This window comes from Hydra vulgaris, chromosome 11, assembly GCF_038396675.1.
Source record: "Hydra vulgaris chromosome 11, alternate assembly HydraT2T_AEP".
Taxonomy (NCBI): Eukaryota; Metazoa; Cnidaria; class Hydrozoa; order Anthoathecata; family Hydridae; genus Hydra; species Hydra vulgaris.
In genome coordinates, this window is record NC_088930.1 from 35,396,097 (window position 1) to 35,412,259 (window position 16,163).

The following is a 16,163-nucleotide window of genomic DNA, read 5'->3' on the forward strand; positions in this document are numbered from 1 at the left end:
AACATTAACAAATGTTGTTTTTAATTTGTTTTGATTTATATATATTCACAGAACACTAAAGCATCTAATAACGAACGTGATATCGAAAATAACTTAAACCTCGACAAACAGTACGTAGAATCTTTTATCAAAGAAGAAGAATTATTTCAGGACTACGCTCAAAAAGTTATCGAAGGTGCTAAAAATGCTGGTAGAAATCCGATTAATCTTATAAAAGCTGCAAATGAAGGGTCAGGAGGTGGAAGAGGTCCAAAATTTGACAGCAAATCTGGCTTAAGACCTAGTTACATAGTTGCTGATGCTACTGGTGTTCAACTACCGCATTACTTTAAAGATCCCGCTGTTTATAATCTTTCTCACGGGCACGTTGGCACTTCTGGTAAACGTTTAGGGTTTACTTGGTAATTTTTGAGTTGCATAATTTTTATTATTGTATTAAATTAATGCTTAGATGCGTTATATAATGTGAGATACGCGTTATGAAATATGTGACGTGATTTTTTTTATCTAAATATTTTAAAGTTATTTATAGGTAATAATATATAAAGTATTTTATATATACAAAACCTTTTTTTCTTTCTAAAAAAGTATTTTATATATACAAAACCTTTTTTTCTTTCTAAAAAAGTATTTTATAAGAGCTGAAATGTTATATAAGAAACACGAGAAACATCTATTTTCATTCTGTTTTATATTTAGCTTCAAAAGCTTTGAAATTTTTTTAATTTTTATTAACTTATTGTTGTGAAATTTTTTAAAAATTTATCAGCTTATGACAAACACAATTACAAAATCCTAAACACGTTATAATTTCGAGATAATGCACACATAAACTATTTTTGCATCGTGCTTCATTATTTTTATGAACAAAGACATCTATTCTTTAAAAAGCAATCCTTAAGAAATTTAAAGCTTTCTAAATTACATATAATTTTTCTTTTTTTGTTTGTTTAAGAAAAACAGAATATTTTTTATTCTTGACACTTGTTTCGTAGTTTTATTCTACATGTTAAGAAGATTTAATTTACAACTAAAACTCTGGTATATAAAATTTTATTGAAATACTAACGAACAAATAAACTTGTAACAAAAAAAAAATTTCTTCAAATAATTTTTTAAATAGAACTAATTACGATTGTTTTAATATTTTGCATACTGTTCCTACAAAAAAACAAACAAATAAAATGCTTTATATTAAATGGGCAAATCCGTCTTTAAAAAAAAAAACATCAAATATATATATATATATTTATTTATTTAATAACTATATATAATAGCGCAGTGGTTAGTGCGCTTGCCTTTAGAAGCTAGAGATTCGCGATTCAACGCTGCACAAGTTTTATATCATCGGTAAAGAAGGAGGGGTGAACTTCCTTTCAAATGCTCTTCCGCGGTGCTCTGTGATAAGACAGTAAAGACTTCTTCAGGCTTCTAAAATAAAACATATATATTTTTCCAAAGTTTTTATTCAGCACAAAATGGGCAAACATTCTAATAAAAAAGACAATTTTTTTGATTTTTGTTAAAAATCATTTTATTTTCAAACTTATATTCGAAAATCACGCCGATGCATTCTTTGAGTATATCAACAATAAACATAGTTCTATTACTTTTACAATGGAAGAAGAAGTTAAATCAAAAACATCTTTTATGGACCTAACTCTAAATAAAACAAACAATTACCACTGTTTCACAATGTTATGTTTATTTGACAGTAATTTTGTATTGTAATATTTATTTAACTAAGTTTTATTTTTTTCAGATTTCTATTTATTAATATGTAATTAAAATCTGTCATAATGGAAACTAACATAATGATCGATATATACAAATGATATTAAAGAATACTCCTGGTATAAACGACAAGGAAATTAAGGCCAATAAAAAAGCAAGTAGTTTTTTGTCTGCTTGCAACCCCTGAGCATTTAACCTTTAATAATGCATCTCTTACAACTAAAAATGTTCATTATACAAAGATAAATATCCTTTACTATGTGGAAAAAACATGATGAATTTATGAATTTAATGAAATGCAACAATAACCGAAGAATTTTTTATCCCAGGAATCTAGAAATTTATGTCAACATTAAACTGAGGCTTAAACTTGAGTCTGAGCTGCTGGACACAGCTCAGTTCGCTTTGAAATTGAAAAGTGATGCAGAAGACAAATTAAATCTGGTGAACACATATTTGAGCCCCTGAGGTGCAAAGTGGTATAAGTCACTCATATCTAGTTTGGTATAAGTCTGACTAATATCACTATGGCTGTGAACAAAAACAGCTGTTTAGTGAGGAGCATAACAAAAAACAGTTCCAGCATCATTATCGATATCATTAGACTTATACCATTCTGCCATGTAATAGAATAAACAAAATGCTAACCATAGGTGACAATAACTCAAAATATTGAAAAAAGTGACTTATACCACTATGCATCTCATGAACTCATTTGTTCCTCATGATATTCTCAAGAATCCAAATGTTGTCGCCTGAAGCGTGAGAAATAACGTTAGTATTACTAAGATGAACCTATCCGTCATGATGTTTTTTATCTACCTCTTTTGGTATCTGGGGTCAATGGAGCTAAGTTTCTTGGTGTATTATTCCTTCCGAGTTTAACCTCAAAAACTTGTCTGAAACATTGTCGCTGTTGCTACATAAAATTTACTCTTAGATTGGAAATGTTACAAAAACATCAAAGGCATAGTCTTTGACAAAACATTCACGAATACAGGCTTCAACAAAGCAATTGTTAATTACATTTTGTGGTATATTATTAAAATTTTTTTTGCGTAAAATCTAGGATTAGAATTGAGGGGAAGACTTCAAGTAATGGCCTAAGTGTTATAATGCTATAAACTATAGGTTTTTCAAAGAATTAATTTATTAACTCTTTACACCACAGGACAGCACACTCCTGCAGTTGTCTGCCTTCAGAGGGAGCTAGTCACTTGTTGTAGTTTGCGTGTCTCAGGCATGTAGTAAAAGTCATTCTTAGCGACTGTTAGGATTAAAAATAACTTTTTTTCACACATTTTTTTAATAGAGATTTAATAAGTTAGGCAAATGTTGCAAAGGCAATAGTTCCTTGTTTTAAATCACTTCATATTCTAGAAACACCCGGTTAAAGCTAAATCATACTACAATGCATTTATGAAACTAAATCAAAATACAGACACACAACAAAAATACAGTTGTAAAAATAGGAACGTCGTCACACTTCAACCAAACATGAATACGGACAATTAAAATTGTTAAAAGCATGGCCTACATAAAGTATACAGTCTAATATTCCGCATACTTGCCGAAAAAATAGAAGGCCAGTTTAGTAAGCAGTTAAAGTTATTGAGTGTATACAAGTTGACGAGAGTTTCCACGTAAAAAACTATTTTTGTAATGGTCATAATTGTATATTAACTCGTAAAAGTATGTTTGAAAACTTTCCTGCCTATTTAAGAAGTCAAGCGGAATAAAATTTCTCAGTTTTCGAAGAACTTAAAAAATAAGATATCTAAAAAAACCAATGTACTCTGATAACCTAATTCGATATGCATTATTATTGTGCTATACATTAATGCAATCCTACAAAGTACTTTTGGAAGAATTTCAATTACCATCACTTTCTTTATTAAATAAAATTTGTTCTGGTAACATTGATGCTCTAAAAGCTGCAAAATTAATACTTGAAAATGGCAAAATGTCACAAGATTAAGGAAAACATCCCATACATTATAAAAGCTATTCCAGTTGTAAAAATTGATAGTGATTGGTTAAAAAATGAGATTCTTGAAACTTTGAATCTTTTGCTTAATAGTGGGTTTGTTGTGCGAGCTATTGTGCGATAATCATGCAAGCAATGTTTCTGCATTAAATTGTTATCAGAATACGAAAATGGCTTTGATAGCTTCTCAATTTTATATAACTGCAGAAAAGTTTATTTATTCTATGATGCAGTACATTTAATTAAAAATGTGAGAAACAACTTGTTAAATCGAAAAAGGTTTTTGTTTTCCCCATTTGACCAATTGAGTTTATTGGGTTTAAAGATGATATTGCAATTAAAGGTGGAGAAGTGTCTTGGAAACTGTTTCATGACGTCCATGAAAAAGATCTTGCTTTAGATGCAGATTTACATAAAGCTCCAAAACTAACAAATAAAGTGCTACACCCAGGAAAATATAAACAAAATGTTCAAATAGCTCTTGACTTGTTTAATGAAAGTATAATAGCTGGTTTGAAATTATACTTTCCTTTACGTGAGGATGCTGTTGGCTTTTTACGATTGTTTTATAAATGGTGGATTATTGCTAATAGTTAAAACCAGTTTTGTTCCAATAGCTATTTAGAAAATGCTGCTATCTTGCATGATTGATAATTGGGAAAAACAAATAATCTTGAACTGTGAGAAAATTTTTATGTCCACTCAAACTAGTTCAGCGTTTAAACAAACACTTAATTGTCATGCTTCTTTAATTGAAGATCTTTTAAACGATGGTTATAAATTTGTCATGGCTGCAAGATTTCAAAGTGATCCAATAAAAAGGTTTGGACAGTACAGACAGATAAGTGGTGGTACGTTTTTGGTGAGCTTAAAAGATGCTTTGTGTTCCGAGCGAATTATCAAATTTAAAAGTTTAGTTAATGAAAGCATTGACATCAACAATAGTGATTTCAAAATGACTAACGATCAAAAAAATATTTTAAACAATGTTTTGGAAACACTTCAGTGCACTTCTTTAAATAATTTGTCTTTGTCAGAAGATAGCAGAAAAGTTGCCTTTCATATTGCAGGTTATATTGCAAAAAAAATTTCAAAAAGATTTGGTAAATGCTATAATGAACTAATGATTAGAATAGATAAAATGATTCTCCAGATAAACAACATATTAAAATTTTATCAAGGGGAGGACTGACTATAACATCTACCGATCTGGGTAATTATACTTGTGGTGCTTTTGCAATTTTAGACTTTACTTTTGATCAACAACACCGATTTGCCATTAAAAACAACTGCTCAGTTTATTTTAAAAACATTTTTGTTCAAAAAAAATATCCTTTGTTCTGATCACCAAAAACTTGGGATAAATCTCATAAACAAAACAATCAGTAATATATTCTTCAATAATAAAAGAAAAATAATTACTAATGGAAATATTATGGACAATATAGTTAGTTTTAAAAAAAGGCAACGAAAAAAGCAAGATTAAACATAAATAAATGAAATTAACAAGTTTTTAATGAACAATATTTCTTTTTTTATTTCTCTAGAAAAATGTAAGAAATTATAAAAAATTCTTAAAAAAAAATTTTGTTGTTTTTGAAAATATTTTTGAGAATAAATGCATTTTGTTTGTTTATTTGCTTTGCTTTTTATAGCGCAATAATTATTTTTTAATAGCCTTCTATTTTTTCGGCAAATACGCGGAACAAACGGCCGTACACTTTATGTAGGACATGTTAAAATTATCAATTAGTTTCTTTTTCAACTGCATTTAATCACTGCAGTTACTTCAAAAGCATGTTTTAGACAACTTATATTTGTCACAGATTACATTCTGAAATGAACATATGTTATATGTCCAAGTATACTGCCCCACCGAGAGACTGAGAAACGCAATTTTTCAAAGAACTTAAAACTAATTTCCCTTTGAAACCTTTCTGGTTTCATTGCAATTATATGAGCAAATATAATTTAAAGCTCACAAATAATGACGCCGCGTGATACAATGCTCTAATTGCTATCGACTAAACGACCATCATGTGGGACTCGCTTCCTGCATTTCAACAGACAACTACTCTTATTTTAAGCCAAAAGTGGGCTTGCTTACTTTTGCCGTGACAGGGCAGTGCAACAATACTCGTCAATAAATAGAAATAAGTTAATAATTTACAGCGTTCATTTAAATAAATTACAAACAATTTACAGCATCTATTAAAATGCAAAAAAATATAAAAAGAATATAATTACATTTTACAATTTATAAAAATCTTTTTAACAAAAACGATTAAAAAAAGTTTACTCTTCCATTTTGATTTCAAGTTGGAGTGGAGCCTGAACTTGACTTCGCGGGGCTTCTATTGCTAACTTAAAGTCTTTAGTATAGCGAGAACTTAATTGAGACGGATCGACATCATCTGGTAAAGAGATGTTTCTGGTAAACTGCTTGTGGTGGAAACTCAAACCGTGTTCGCCACTGTTTTCAGTTTTGGTTTCACCATGAACAATTAAATCTCTACCTTTTACTTGAATCGAAATTTCTTCTGGCTTGAAACCTTTTACATCTAAAGTGCATTTAAATGTCTCTTTTGTTGATTCTCCAGAACCAGACGTTATATGTAGCTTTTTAGGAGCTTCTATATGCAAAATACCATCTTGACTAATGTTTGAAGTAAGTGCCGTAAGATCTACGTCATCTGGGATAGTATATTTTCGATGGAATTCACTGCAATCAAATCCATTTTCATTTTCGTTACGATGCTTTCCACTTACTTCAAGAGTTTGTCCTAAACATCGAGAAATAAAAATGAGAACAGAATAATAATGGGATGAAATACGTATTTAAGTAAATGGATGAAATACGTATTAAAGTATATATAAATAGCAAGTGCTAATTTATAAAAGCTATTTGATTTCATATTACTTTCTTTGAAAGCAGCATTTTTAACTGTTGTTTTGTAACAACAGTTAAAAATGCTGACAACATTCTCAAGTTACGCATAACTTGACAACATTCTCAAGTTAGGTATAATCTCTCATAATCAAAATCTCTCAGTTCTTATAACAATTATTATGGTAAGAGTGACATAAAATAAACAAACAAATAGAAAAAAAATAACGGAAGATCCAAAATGGATTTTGATGCAATATTATAACTTTTCACACTTGTATTAAATAGTTTTAGATTTAAATACCTTCTACTTTTAGAGTTACTTCCTCTGGCTTGTAGTGCTTTACATTAAGATTTACAACGAATCCGTTTTCCTTGTTAAAAGTCTTTTTCGTAAGAGCGCCCGCTCCAACATTAAATAATGGATAATATCTTAGGGGAGGAAAAGTAGTTTCCATTATATCTTCCAAAGATGGGTAGGAAGTAAAATGTTTATGAACAGGAATGTGCCACAAAGACATTTTTTTTTTCTTCTTAATAAAAAAGTAAAGAAACTTTGAATAAAAACTTTAAAAATAAGCTTAATATAAATTTAATAAAATAAACTTAATAAAAAAAAATAAATATTAAATACATTTGTTAAACCCTTTTGCATTATAAACAAGTTATTTCAGATCTAATCGTCGCATTTGTAGATAAAGGACGAAATGCAACAGTGCCCTCCCACTCCACGAAAAAAACCAGGCAATGATTCGCTCTACTCTCTAATCACATAAATCATATACAATTAGTGTAAAAATTTTACTTTATGAATACAATTAAAATGTTCTGGCCATTTTAATGCGTAAAAAAAAATCTTTCAAAAATAATCTTTGATTTTATATTGTTAAACAAAACAGAAGTCTTGAACTCTAACATAACCCTAAGCGTTGCGCCTCAAAAAACATTTGGTTAACGGGGTTTCTGAAATAACTGATTCAAGTACAATAATATGTTCATTGATACTAATCTAAACAAGAACAGCAGTAGATATGTAATAAATGTAACTTAAAATCCTTGAAAAGATATTAAGTTTTGCAAAAACAACAAACAAAAGCTATGTAAAAAAAATAATAATAAAAATAATAAATAATAATTATAAACAAGTTATTTCAGATCTGATCGTCGCATTTGTAGATAAAGGACGAAATGCAACAGTGCCTTCCCACTCCACGAAAAAAACCAGGCAATGATTCGCTCTACTCTCTAATCACATAAATCATATACAATTAGTGTAAAAATTTTACTTTATGAATACAATTAAAATGTTCTGGCCATTTTAATGCGTAAAAAAAAATCTTTCAAAAATAATCTTTGATTTTATATTGTTAAACAAAACAGAAGTCTTGAACTCTAACATAACCCTAAGCGTTGCGCCTCAAAAAACATTTGGTTAACGGGGTTTCTGAAATAACTGATTCAAGTACAATAATATGTTCATTGATACTAATCTAAACAAGAACAGCAGTAGATATGTAATAAATGTAACTTAAAATCCTTGAAAAGATATTAAGTTTTGCAAAAACAACAAACAAAAGCTATGTAAAAAAAATAATAATAAAAATAATAAATAATAATTATAAACAAGTTATTTCAGATCTGATCGTCGCATTTGTAGATAAAGGACGAAATGCAACAGTGCCTTCCCACTCCACGAAAAAAACCAGGCAATGATTCGCTCTACTCTCTAATCACATAAATCATATACAATTAGTGTAAAAATTTTACTTTATGAATACAATTAAAATGTTCTGGCCATTTTAATGCGTAAAAAAAAATCTTTCAAAAATAATCTTTGATTTTATATTGTTAAACAAAACAGAAGTCTTGAACTCTAACATAACCCTAAGCGTTGCGCCTCAAAAAACATTTGGTTAACGGGGTTTCTGAAATAACTGATTCAAGTACAATAATATGTTCATTGATACTAATCTAAACAAGAACAGCAGTAGATATGTAATAAATGTAACTTAAAATCCTTGAAAAGATATTAAGTTTTGCAAAAACAACAAACAAAAGCTATGTAAAAAAAATAATAATAATAATCACCGTGCTGCATAATGGTTCTTACCTATTCTGTATATTTATCTCTTCTTGAACACTGTTTATCTGCTTGCATGCGTTTTATAATCATCAACGCCAAATGTTGAAATTTATATCTTTTTTTAAATAACGTCTTTAAGTATCCTGCTATTTTAAGAAACATCCAGAAAGATTGGCAGCATTCTGCAATTTTCTAAGAATTTCTTACTCCGTCGTTGTGCTATTTAAACGCGGGAGCCTGAGACTAGTCAAAACCTGAGTGCGGAAAAATATTCATAAGGGCTGCTTTGTTTAGAAAAATTAAATTAACTTTGGGAACTTTTTCTACATTTTATATATTACTAGATTCTTATTTATTATAAGCCATACTGTTTAACTTATAACCAATAATATAAATAGCCATATGATGTTTTTTTTTTTTTTTGTTCAATACTTAAAGGTTGCGCTCTTGCGAATTATGTTTTGAAAATCTCAAAGGACAAACATAAGGTATCGTTTACCTCAAAATAGCATCACTTAAAATCAATATATCAATATCAGTTTTTGCAGATTGACATCTTTTGTTGGAAATTATCAAAAATAATTTACAATCAATAATAATTCTATGCTTCATTAACAAGCAGCATTTTGTAGTATATTTTAATTGTAGTGAAAATGTTTTGAATGGCTGTGTAAGAAATATTTATTCTTTACTGTTACAGAGGCACTCAAAAACTGGACTTTATAATATCGGCAAAGAAATATGAAATATTGGAAATTAAAGATGGAAGTGCTCCCCCAATAATTTCTAAAAAATCTGGTTATGTCAGGGGAACAGAGATACTAGAACCAGGTTCAAAATATGTTTTGGTGACTTACGCTAAGCAAAATTATTGTTTAAAACATTCTGCAGTTTGTTTTTTTGTTTTTTTAAAGTTCATTGTCGTATACAAGTAGGGGCTCGGGAGGATAGATATAGCCCCCATTCCTTTCACTTTTTGTTTTTGTTGCCTTTATTTTTGTTTTTGGTACTTTTGTTTTTTTACTTTTTGTGTGGTTGTTCTAGACCCAGTGGTTTAAAAAAAACACACATAAAAGTTATGCATATACAATTTTTGAAATCCATTTCGAAATCCATTTTGATTTATTTTAATTTACAATAAAAGATGGAAACAAACATATTCTTTTAAGGTAACAATTTTTGATTTGGATTTGTTTGATCCGAGGCTCCAATAACAGTAGCATTTTTTTAAGAACATCATTTGATACAAATATGAAGAAAAATAGCAAAGTTTGCATTTGAAATGACCTCATAGAGCAACAAAAATTACTTCACAATAACGTAAGTGTTAGCTTATCTATCGCAATCAGTAAAAAAATGATTAATATATTTCCAAAGTTAAAAATAAGTACTATATTTCTTAAATTAAAATAAGTACTATATTTCTTAAATTAAAAAGCCCAGTGTAAAAATTACCAATACTCTATTTGTACCAATGCTTAAAAATTTGTTTTGACCATGTTACTACAAAGGTAGCCAGTTTTTTATTTTATATAAGTTTGATTCTAAGCGTGGTTTGAAAATTGTTTTAAAATAATTTCTTCCAATCTTAGAACTCTTTTCGCTAATGATTTTTCTCCAAGACATATTTTCACAAGTAAAAATGTTTCTGCATGTACCATATTTTCGCAGTCCAAGTTTTTATCTTTTTATGCTGGTTGCACAGTGATTTTCAACATTTCCGAAAGTCTGGTATTTAATTTAATAATACAAATTTATTAAGTATGGAAAAAGAAAAAAGTTGTTTCTTACTAAATATAAAATTTTTTGGTTCAAAATCAACAATGCAAATATCTTTTTTGAGTATAATATATTCTATATTAATTTGTTATTATTTAATAAGTTATGAATTTTGTATTATAATATATATATATATATATATATATATATATATATATATATATATATATATATATATATATATATATATATATATATATATATATATATTACAATACAATATATAATACTTGTGTGGGTAGATTAGAAAAAGGTCTTGAAAAAGAGATTAGAACATATGAGGAAGGACTTTTATTAATTAGAAGAGGTGAAAATCTGTTTAAACAGGGTAATCAACTTATCCAGCAGGGTGAGCACAAATAAAAGAAGGTAAATTACTGCTTCATACTATACTGTACTGTATGCGGCAAAACCAATACAGATAATGTTGCTCGCAAAAAATTTTTAATAATCCGATTGTGACAGGGAGAATTTGAAACTTAGGTATCAGAATGATTAAGTTGTTTCGAGACTTACTAATGATACATTTTTAAAAACCAAAACCTTATCAAAATCTGTGCAAAGAATGATAGTTTATGGTAATTATTTTTTGAGGTATTTTTGGTATCTGATAGGTTCATCGTCTTAAAACCAGAAATAGAAAACCATAACTATACGAATTGTTCATGCGTTTCAAACCTTTTGTAGAAAACAAAGCATATTGAATCGGCGCAAATACTTTTAATAAGAAAAAACAAAAAAAATTTTTTTTTTATAAATAAATATGACCTCTACACCGCCACGTATAAAAATTGATCATAAAGAAAAAAAAATTATAGGAGGGGCATAAACTATTAAATAGCATAAGCTATTAAAAATATCTGTTAGAATAGAACGTTGAGAATATTATAAATACGATAACATAAATTAAATAGTGTTTCGAACCTTTCTATATAAGTTAAGTTACTAAACGGATTGGTAATACCCATTCCTTTTTTTCTCATAATTTCATGTATAGTTTCTATAAAACTTTATTATTTGAAAATGTTTGTTATGGTATGATCCCAGTAGGCACAGCGACGTGACAAAAACGTGACTTTCACGTTATTTTGGCACGTGACAATTAGGTGACTTTTTGGTCCCCATGAAATGACCAATTCACGTGATTTATGGACGTGTTTTTCACGTTACTTTTGGCACGTGATATTTAGGTGACTTTTTGGTCCCCATAAACTGTCCAAAAGACGTGCTTTTTACGTTAATTTTGGCACGTAATATTTAAGCAATAAGTATGCTTTATAATTACAATTATAAGTGTTTGGATTCGTGTAAAGAAAAAAAACTAATCGTCGAGGAAATATTTAATACGTATTAAATTACATGGTTTTATTAGTCAGTATATTAGTTCTCGACATAAAAATTTTTAATTTGTAATAAAAGCTGCACTTTTGTTAAAATATCCTCCTTATATCCAATAAGTAATAAGTACAAAGTCGTAGATCTGCAACTTACGAAGAGCACGCTTCAATCCACAAAGAGAACACTCCAAACTTATATATCTATTCTCCCATAAAAGCACGCTTCAAACATAATCTAACGAATCAGTCGATATTTTCTTCTATAAGAGCACGCATCAAACTTTATCTAATGAATCAGATTTAGCTGAAAAGAAACGAATAAAATCTTAAATAATAATATGATTATTTAATAATTATCTTAAATCACAAACTTTCAAAACAAATCTTACTTTGAGAGTTGCTACCTACTTTTGGCAACTAGATTTTTTAGGGTGTTATTTGTTTTCTTTTATCTAAATCATTAAATAATTTTAAGAAAACAATACTACATACAGTGTAAAAAAATAAAAGTCATTTGCCTTCTAATTTTATACTCTGATTGGTAAAAAAGTAAATAAGTATTTAATAAAAAAAGATGTAACAAAAAAGTCGACAAATGATTAAAAAAAAGAAGTACAAAATAAAAAATACAAGTTTAAAAAAATATTTTTTATCTATATATATATATATATATATCTAATATCTATCTATAGATTTATCTATATCTGTATCTATATATAAAGTTAATAACTGATATGCGTGATTAGAAAAAGACCTGTACTCACCTTATGTGATAACATCTGTGTACTATGTGATAACATGATAACTTGTTTTCTTTGTTTTCCATCTTCTTATATTTGCATCTGTTTCTGCATTAACTTGTTCATACATTAACTCACTAGATGCAAAGGTGACAGCCCACAAAGTTGCTTTAAATGAGTAATCTACAAAGTTTTGAACAGCATTAAATGTCATTTTAGAATGCACACAAAAATTAAAACAATTTATAAAAATGTAATAGTTATCACATAACCACACAGCATTATAGTGGGGATTTTATATCATGATTTTCCTTAGCCATGGTGAGATTTTCACCTTGAGGCTCCTTTTGCTGTGGAAACATTTACCACGGCTAAGGAGCCTCATCTATTAAGTATAAAACTAAAAATATGTATAATAAAGTATTGTCAAATTAGGTCACCAATAAATACAGAGTGCTGAAAATTCAACTCAGAATCAAGTTGCATTCTCCAACAAATATGAATTAAATCAAATTCTTACTACAGAGTGCGATCACAAAAGAAGACAAAGAGAGGGAAAAGTAAAATTTCTCAAACTTTAAAAGTTAAAAGGTTATTGGGTTTTACTACAGAATGATATTCCTAGGCAATAACATAACAATACCATTGGGTCTTCCTAGTCAATAATATTTTATGCAGAACTTATCATTTGTCATGTAGCTTAATAAATTTAATATTAAATAAGTTATAATAACTTATTTATTATCAAATTAATTACATCGACAAATTTGACAGTCTAAAATAATATACAATATCAGGGCTTGTGATGAAGAAAATCGTCAAGCGTGTTAAATCGCGCTTGTAAAATTAGAAAATGTTTTCATCGAGCGTGATTATGTGCGCTCGAAATAACGTCGGCGAGCGCGATCATGAAAATTGCTGAAGGCGATGCTCATAAAAAGCTTTTTATTTTTTTATATCTTTTTTTATTTGTTACATAATTCTTTCGTCAAAAAATGTTTGAATTAGTATTACACTCATGAAACTACTTCAACGAAGTAGATTTTTACACTTCCAAACTTCTTGTATATTGTCAGATCGCGATTTTATTTTTAACTATTTATATTAATAAAAAAATAATATCAAACAAAAACGCAACTTCTTATTGATTTAGTATTGAAGTACAATTTAGTGTTTTGATTCGTTGTTTTGATATATGCATTTTAAAATGTTACGCGGTAAACTTAATTAACGGTTAATGGTTTTTATATTTTTTGATATTTTTTATTCAAATTAATTATTTAATTTTTTTCTAAAATTTCTTTTTTAAATTACGTTTTTTTAACCTTAAAAAAATAACACAAGAATAGTTTGAAATAATAATAAATTAGAATAATAACTTTCCATTTAATAAATGTTGACGTTATTACTTTGTTTACTTTTCGAATGCGATTGCGAACATTCTAAACAACAGAATCGTTTTAAATTTGAGTTAAAATAAATAATAGTTAATAAAAAAACCTATACTATAAACAAAAACTAATTTTAAAAATTACTCTATTATTAATATTTATTTTTATTATAAACGACGTGTGGAATATTACAAACAATAAATCAAATAAATCTTACTTGATATTTTCACAAGATTAAAAATACTCTAAATAGATTAAAAATAAAGTTTTAATTTTCTTATAGTGGTTTTCTAATTTTCTATTCTTATTTTATTTGCGCATTTTTGTATTCACATTGTGTTTCCACGTGCACATTCCATAATAGAAATTAGTGACTATTAACGACTTCAAACTGCTCATTCATTACGTTAGTGCAAAAGAGAACGACGTAGTGCTTTTTATATTTTATATTAGTGCTTTGATAATAGTATATCTTTAATAAAAAATCTTTTTTAAATATTTTATGAAAATAAAAACTATTAAACCGAACTATTGGACGAGCGTTATTTTATACGCTCGTTATAAGCTGAACGAGCGTTGTTTATCGCGCCTAGAACGTTTGAAAATACCGTTTACGAGCGCGTTTTACGAGCGGAGCGCGATCGCGCTCGCTTCATCACAAGCCCTGCAATATGGTAGAAAAAAAAGTATACCTTGTAGTAGGGTTTTATCTTTTGCGTGTTGCAATATGTGAATTATCTGCCATAACGTTACACAATTTTGAAATAAGCTTTATAATATATTTATTAAACCTAAATTGATAAAACTTAGTTATAAGATAATATAATATGTTTGGATAAAATATTATATATGTGACATTTTATTTTTGTCAAAAATGCATTGCGACGTTATAAAATATCTTACGCCCTACTTTTTTAATTAATTATTACAATAAAATTACAATGCAAAGTAATTACATTATTATAAAAGTAAAATAAAAAGGAATTACAATAATGAATATATAAACTACATATTTCATTATATTTAAAATGTCTGGAAAATTGTTTACGGAAAATATCCTGAAAAAATTCAGAATATTTCCCCCCTCATTTTCCCCTTAATTTTGCATTCAGCCAAGTTGTTTCTCAATTTTTTAAAAACTTTTCTTAATTTTTGTATGAATGATGACTAAAACAACATAAAAACAAATAGATGAATAATATATACTTGTTATATATTGTAATATAAGTTGTATGTATGGAACTTGTAATATAAGTTGTATGTATGGAAAACTTTTCGGATATTTGGAAAAAGATAAATTTCAGAAAAATATCTGGTATTCTGGGAATATCCCGAATAAGATAATCCCTGAAACTAAATTATAAAAAAATAGTAAATAAAATAAAGAATATCTTTCCAAGTTTCTAATCACAGGTTTTTATTATGAATAAAAAAAGTTCCAAAATACACAATATTTTAACAATGTAACTTTCACGTTTTAATCAAGTAAAATTGTCACCTGGACAAGGTCACCTAAAATATACATGATTGAAACGTGAAGAAGGAAACGGGGTAAGAGCACGCATCAAACTTTATCTAATGAATAAGTCTATATTTTCTCCAATAATAGCTCACAACACCAAATTTAGCTAATAAGAAACAAATAAAAACTTAAATAATAATATGATTATTAAATAATCATCTTAAATCACAAATTTTTAACACAAATCTTACATGGTGAGTCACCAACTGTTTTGGCAACAAGATTTTCTGGTGTTGCTATTTCTTTGATCTAAATCATTAAACAATTTTTAAAAAAGCAATGCTATACTTGAGAGAAACTTGCTTTACATATTGGAAAGTCGTCAACATTGAAAGATAAGTAAAATGCAGTTTCAAATACAATAGCATCATAATCATCTTTTTGTGGGGAAAACATTGAACAAATCCGCGTTAATAACCTGTTTTATATTGTACATAATAACAATAGTAATAAAAGTCATATAATATATATAATAATAATTTCATATAGCTCGAATATGTATATATATATTAATCATATAACATTTAAATAATATAAAAAAAGGAAATAAATAAGTATTAACCTTTTTTAACAAGTAAAGCACGAGATCAAGATGTCATATATTATAAAAAAATAAAGTATTTAATAATAATATATGCATATATCAATAATAAATAACATAACACATTTATTTATTGATATTATCTTGGATAAATTCTTTAAC

At 27.7% G+C, this 16,163-nt stretch overlaps 2 protein-coding genes and 1 long non-coding RNA gene across 4 annotated transcripts in view; 1 reads left to right on the forward strand and 2 right to left on the reverse strand.

Annotated features, from left to right (window-relative positions):
- LOC100203159 (cilia- and flagella- associated protein 210) overlaps positions 1 to 557 on the forward strand; it is a 37,629-nt gene extending 37,072 nt beyond the window's left edge. Inside the window, exon 14 of one of the 2 annotated variants that reach the window (XM_065810917.1) lies at positions 52 to 523. In XM_065810917.1, the coding sequence (XP_065666989.1) occupies positions 52 to 405 (354 nt within the window). In that variant the 3' untranslated portion in view covers positions 406 to 523. Of the gene's footprint in view, positions 1 to 51 lie in introns of both variants that reach the window. The other variant, XM_065810916.1, reaches the window with a different exon arrangement.
- A 5,322-nt stretch (positions 558 to 5,879) lies between these two features.
- LOC136087605 (alpha-crystallin A chain-like) lies at positions 5,880 to 8,873 on the reverse strand. Its single transcript, XM_065810919.1, has 3 exons — positions 8,719 to 8,873; positions 6,913 to 7,141; positions 5,880 to 6,504 (listed from the first exon to the last, which is right to left on the reverse strand). Exons 2-3 carry the CDS (start codon positions 7,127 to 7,129, stop codon positions 6,017 to 6,019), a joined length of 705 nt encoding a protein of 234 aa, XP_065666991.1. The 5' UTR covers positions 7,130 to 7,141; positions 8,719 to 8,873; the 3' UTR covers positions 5,880 to 6,016.
- A 2,925-nt stretch (positions 8,874 to 11,798) lies between these two features.
- On the reverse strand, positions 11,799 to 16,003 carry LOC136087606 (uncharacterized). Its single transcript, XR_010641929.1, has 6 exons — positions 15,652 to 16,003; positions 15,437 to 15,566; positions 14,631 to 14,729; positions 12,572 to 12,730; positions 12,197 to 12,259; positions 11,799 to 12,111 (listed from the first exon to the last, which is right to left on the reverse strand). It is a non-coding gene; the product is annotated as an uncharacterized LOC136087606 (long non-coding RNA).
- Positions 16,004 to 16,163: the final 160 nt, after the last annotated feature.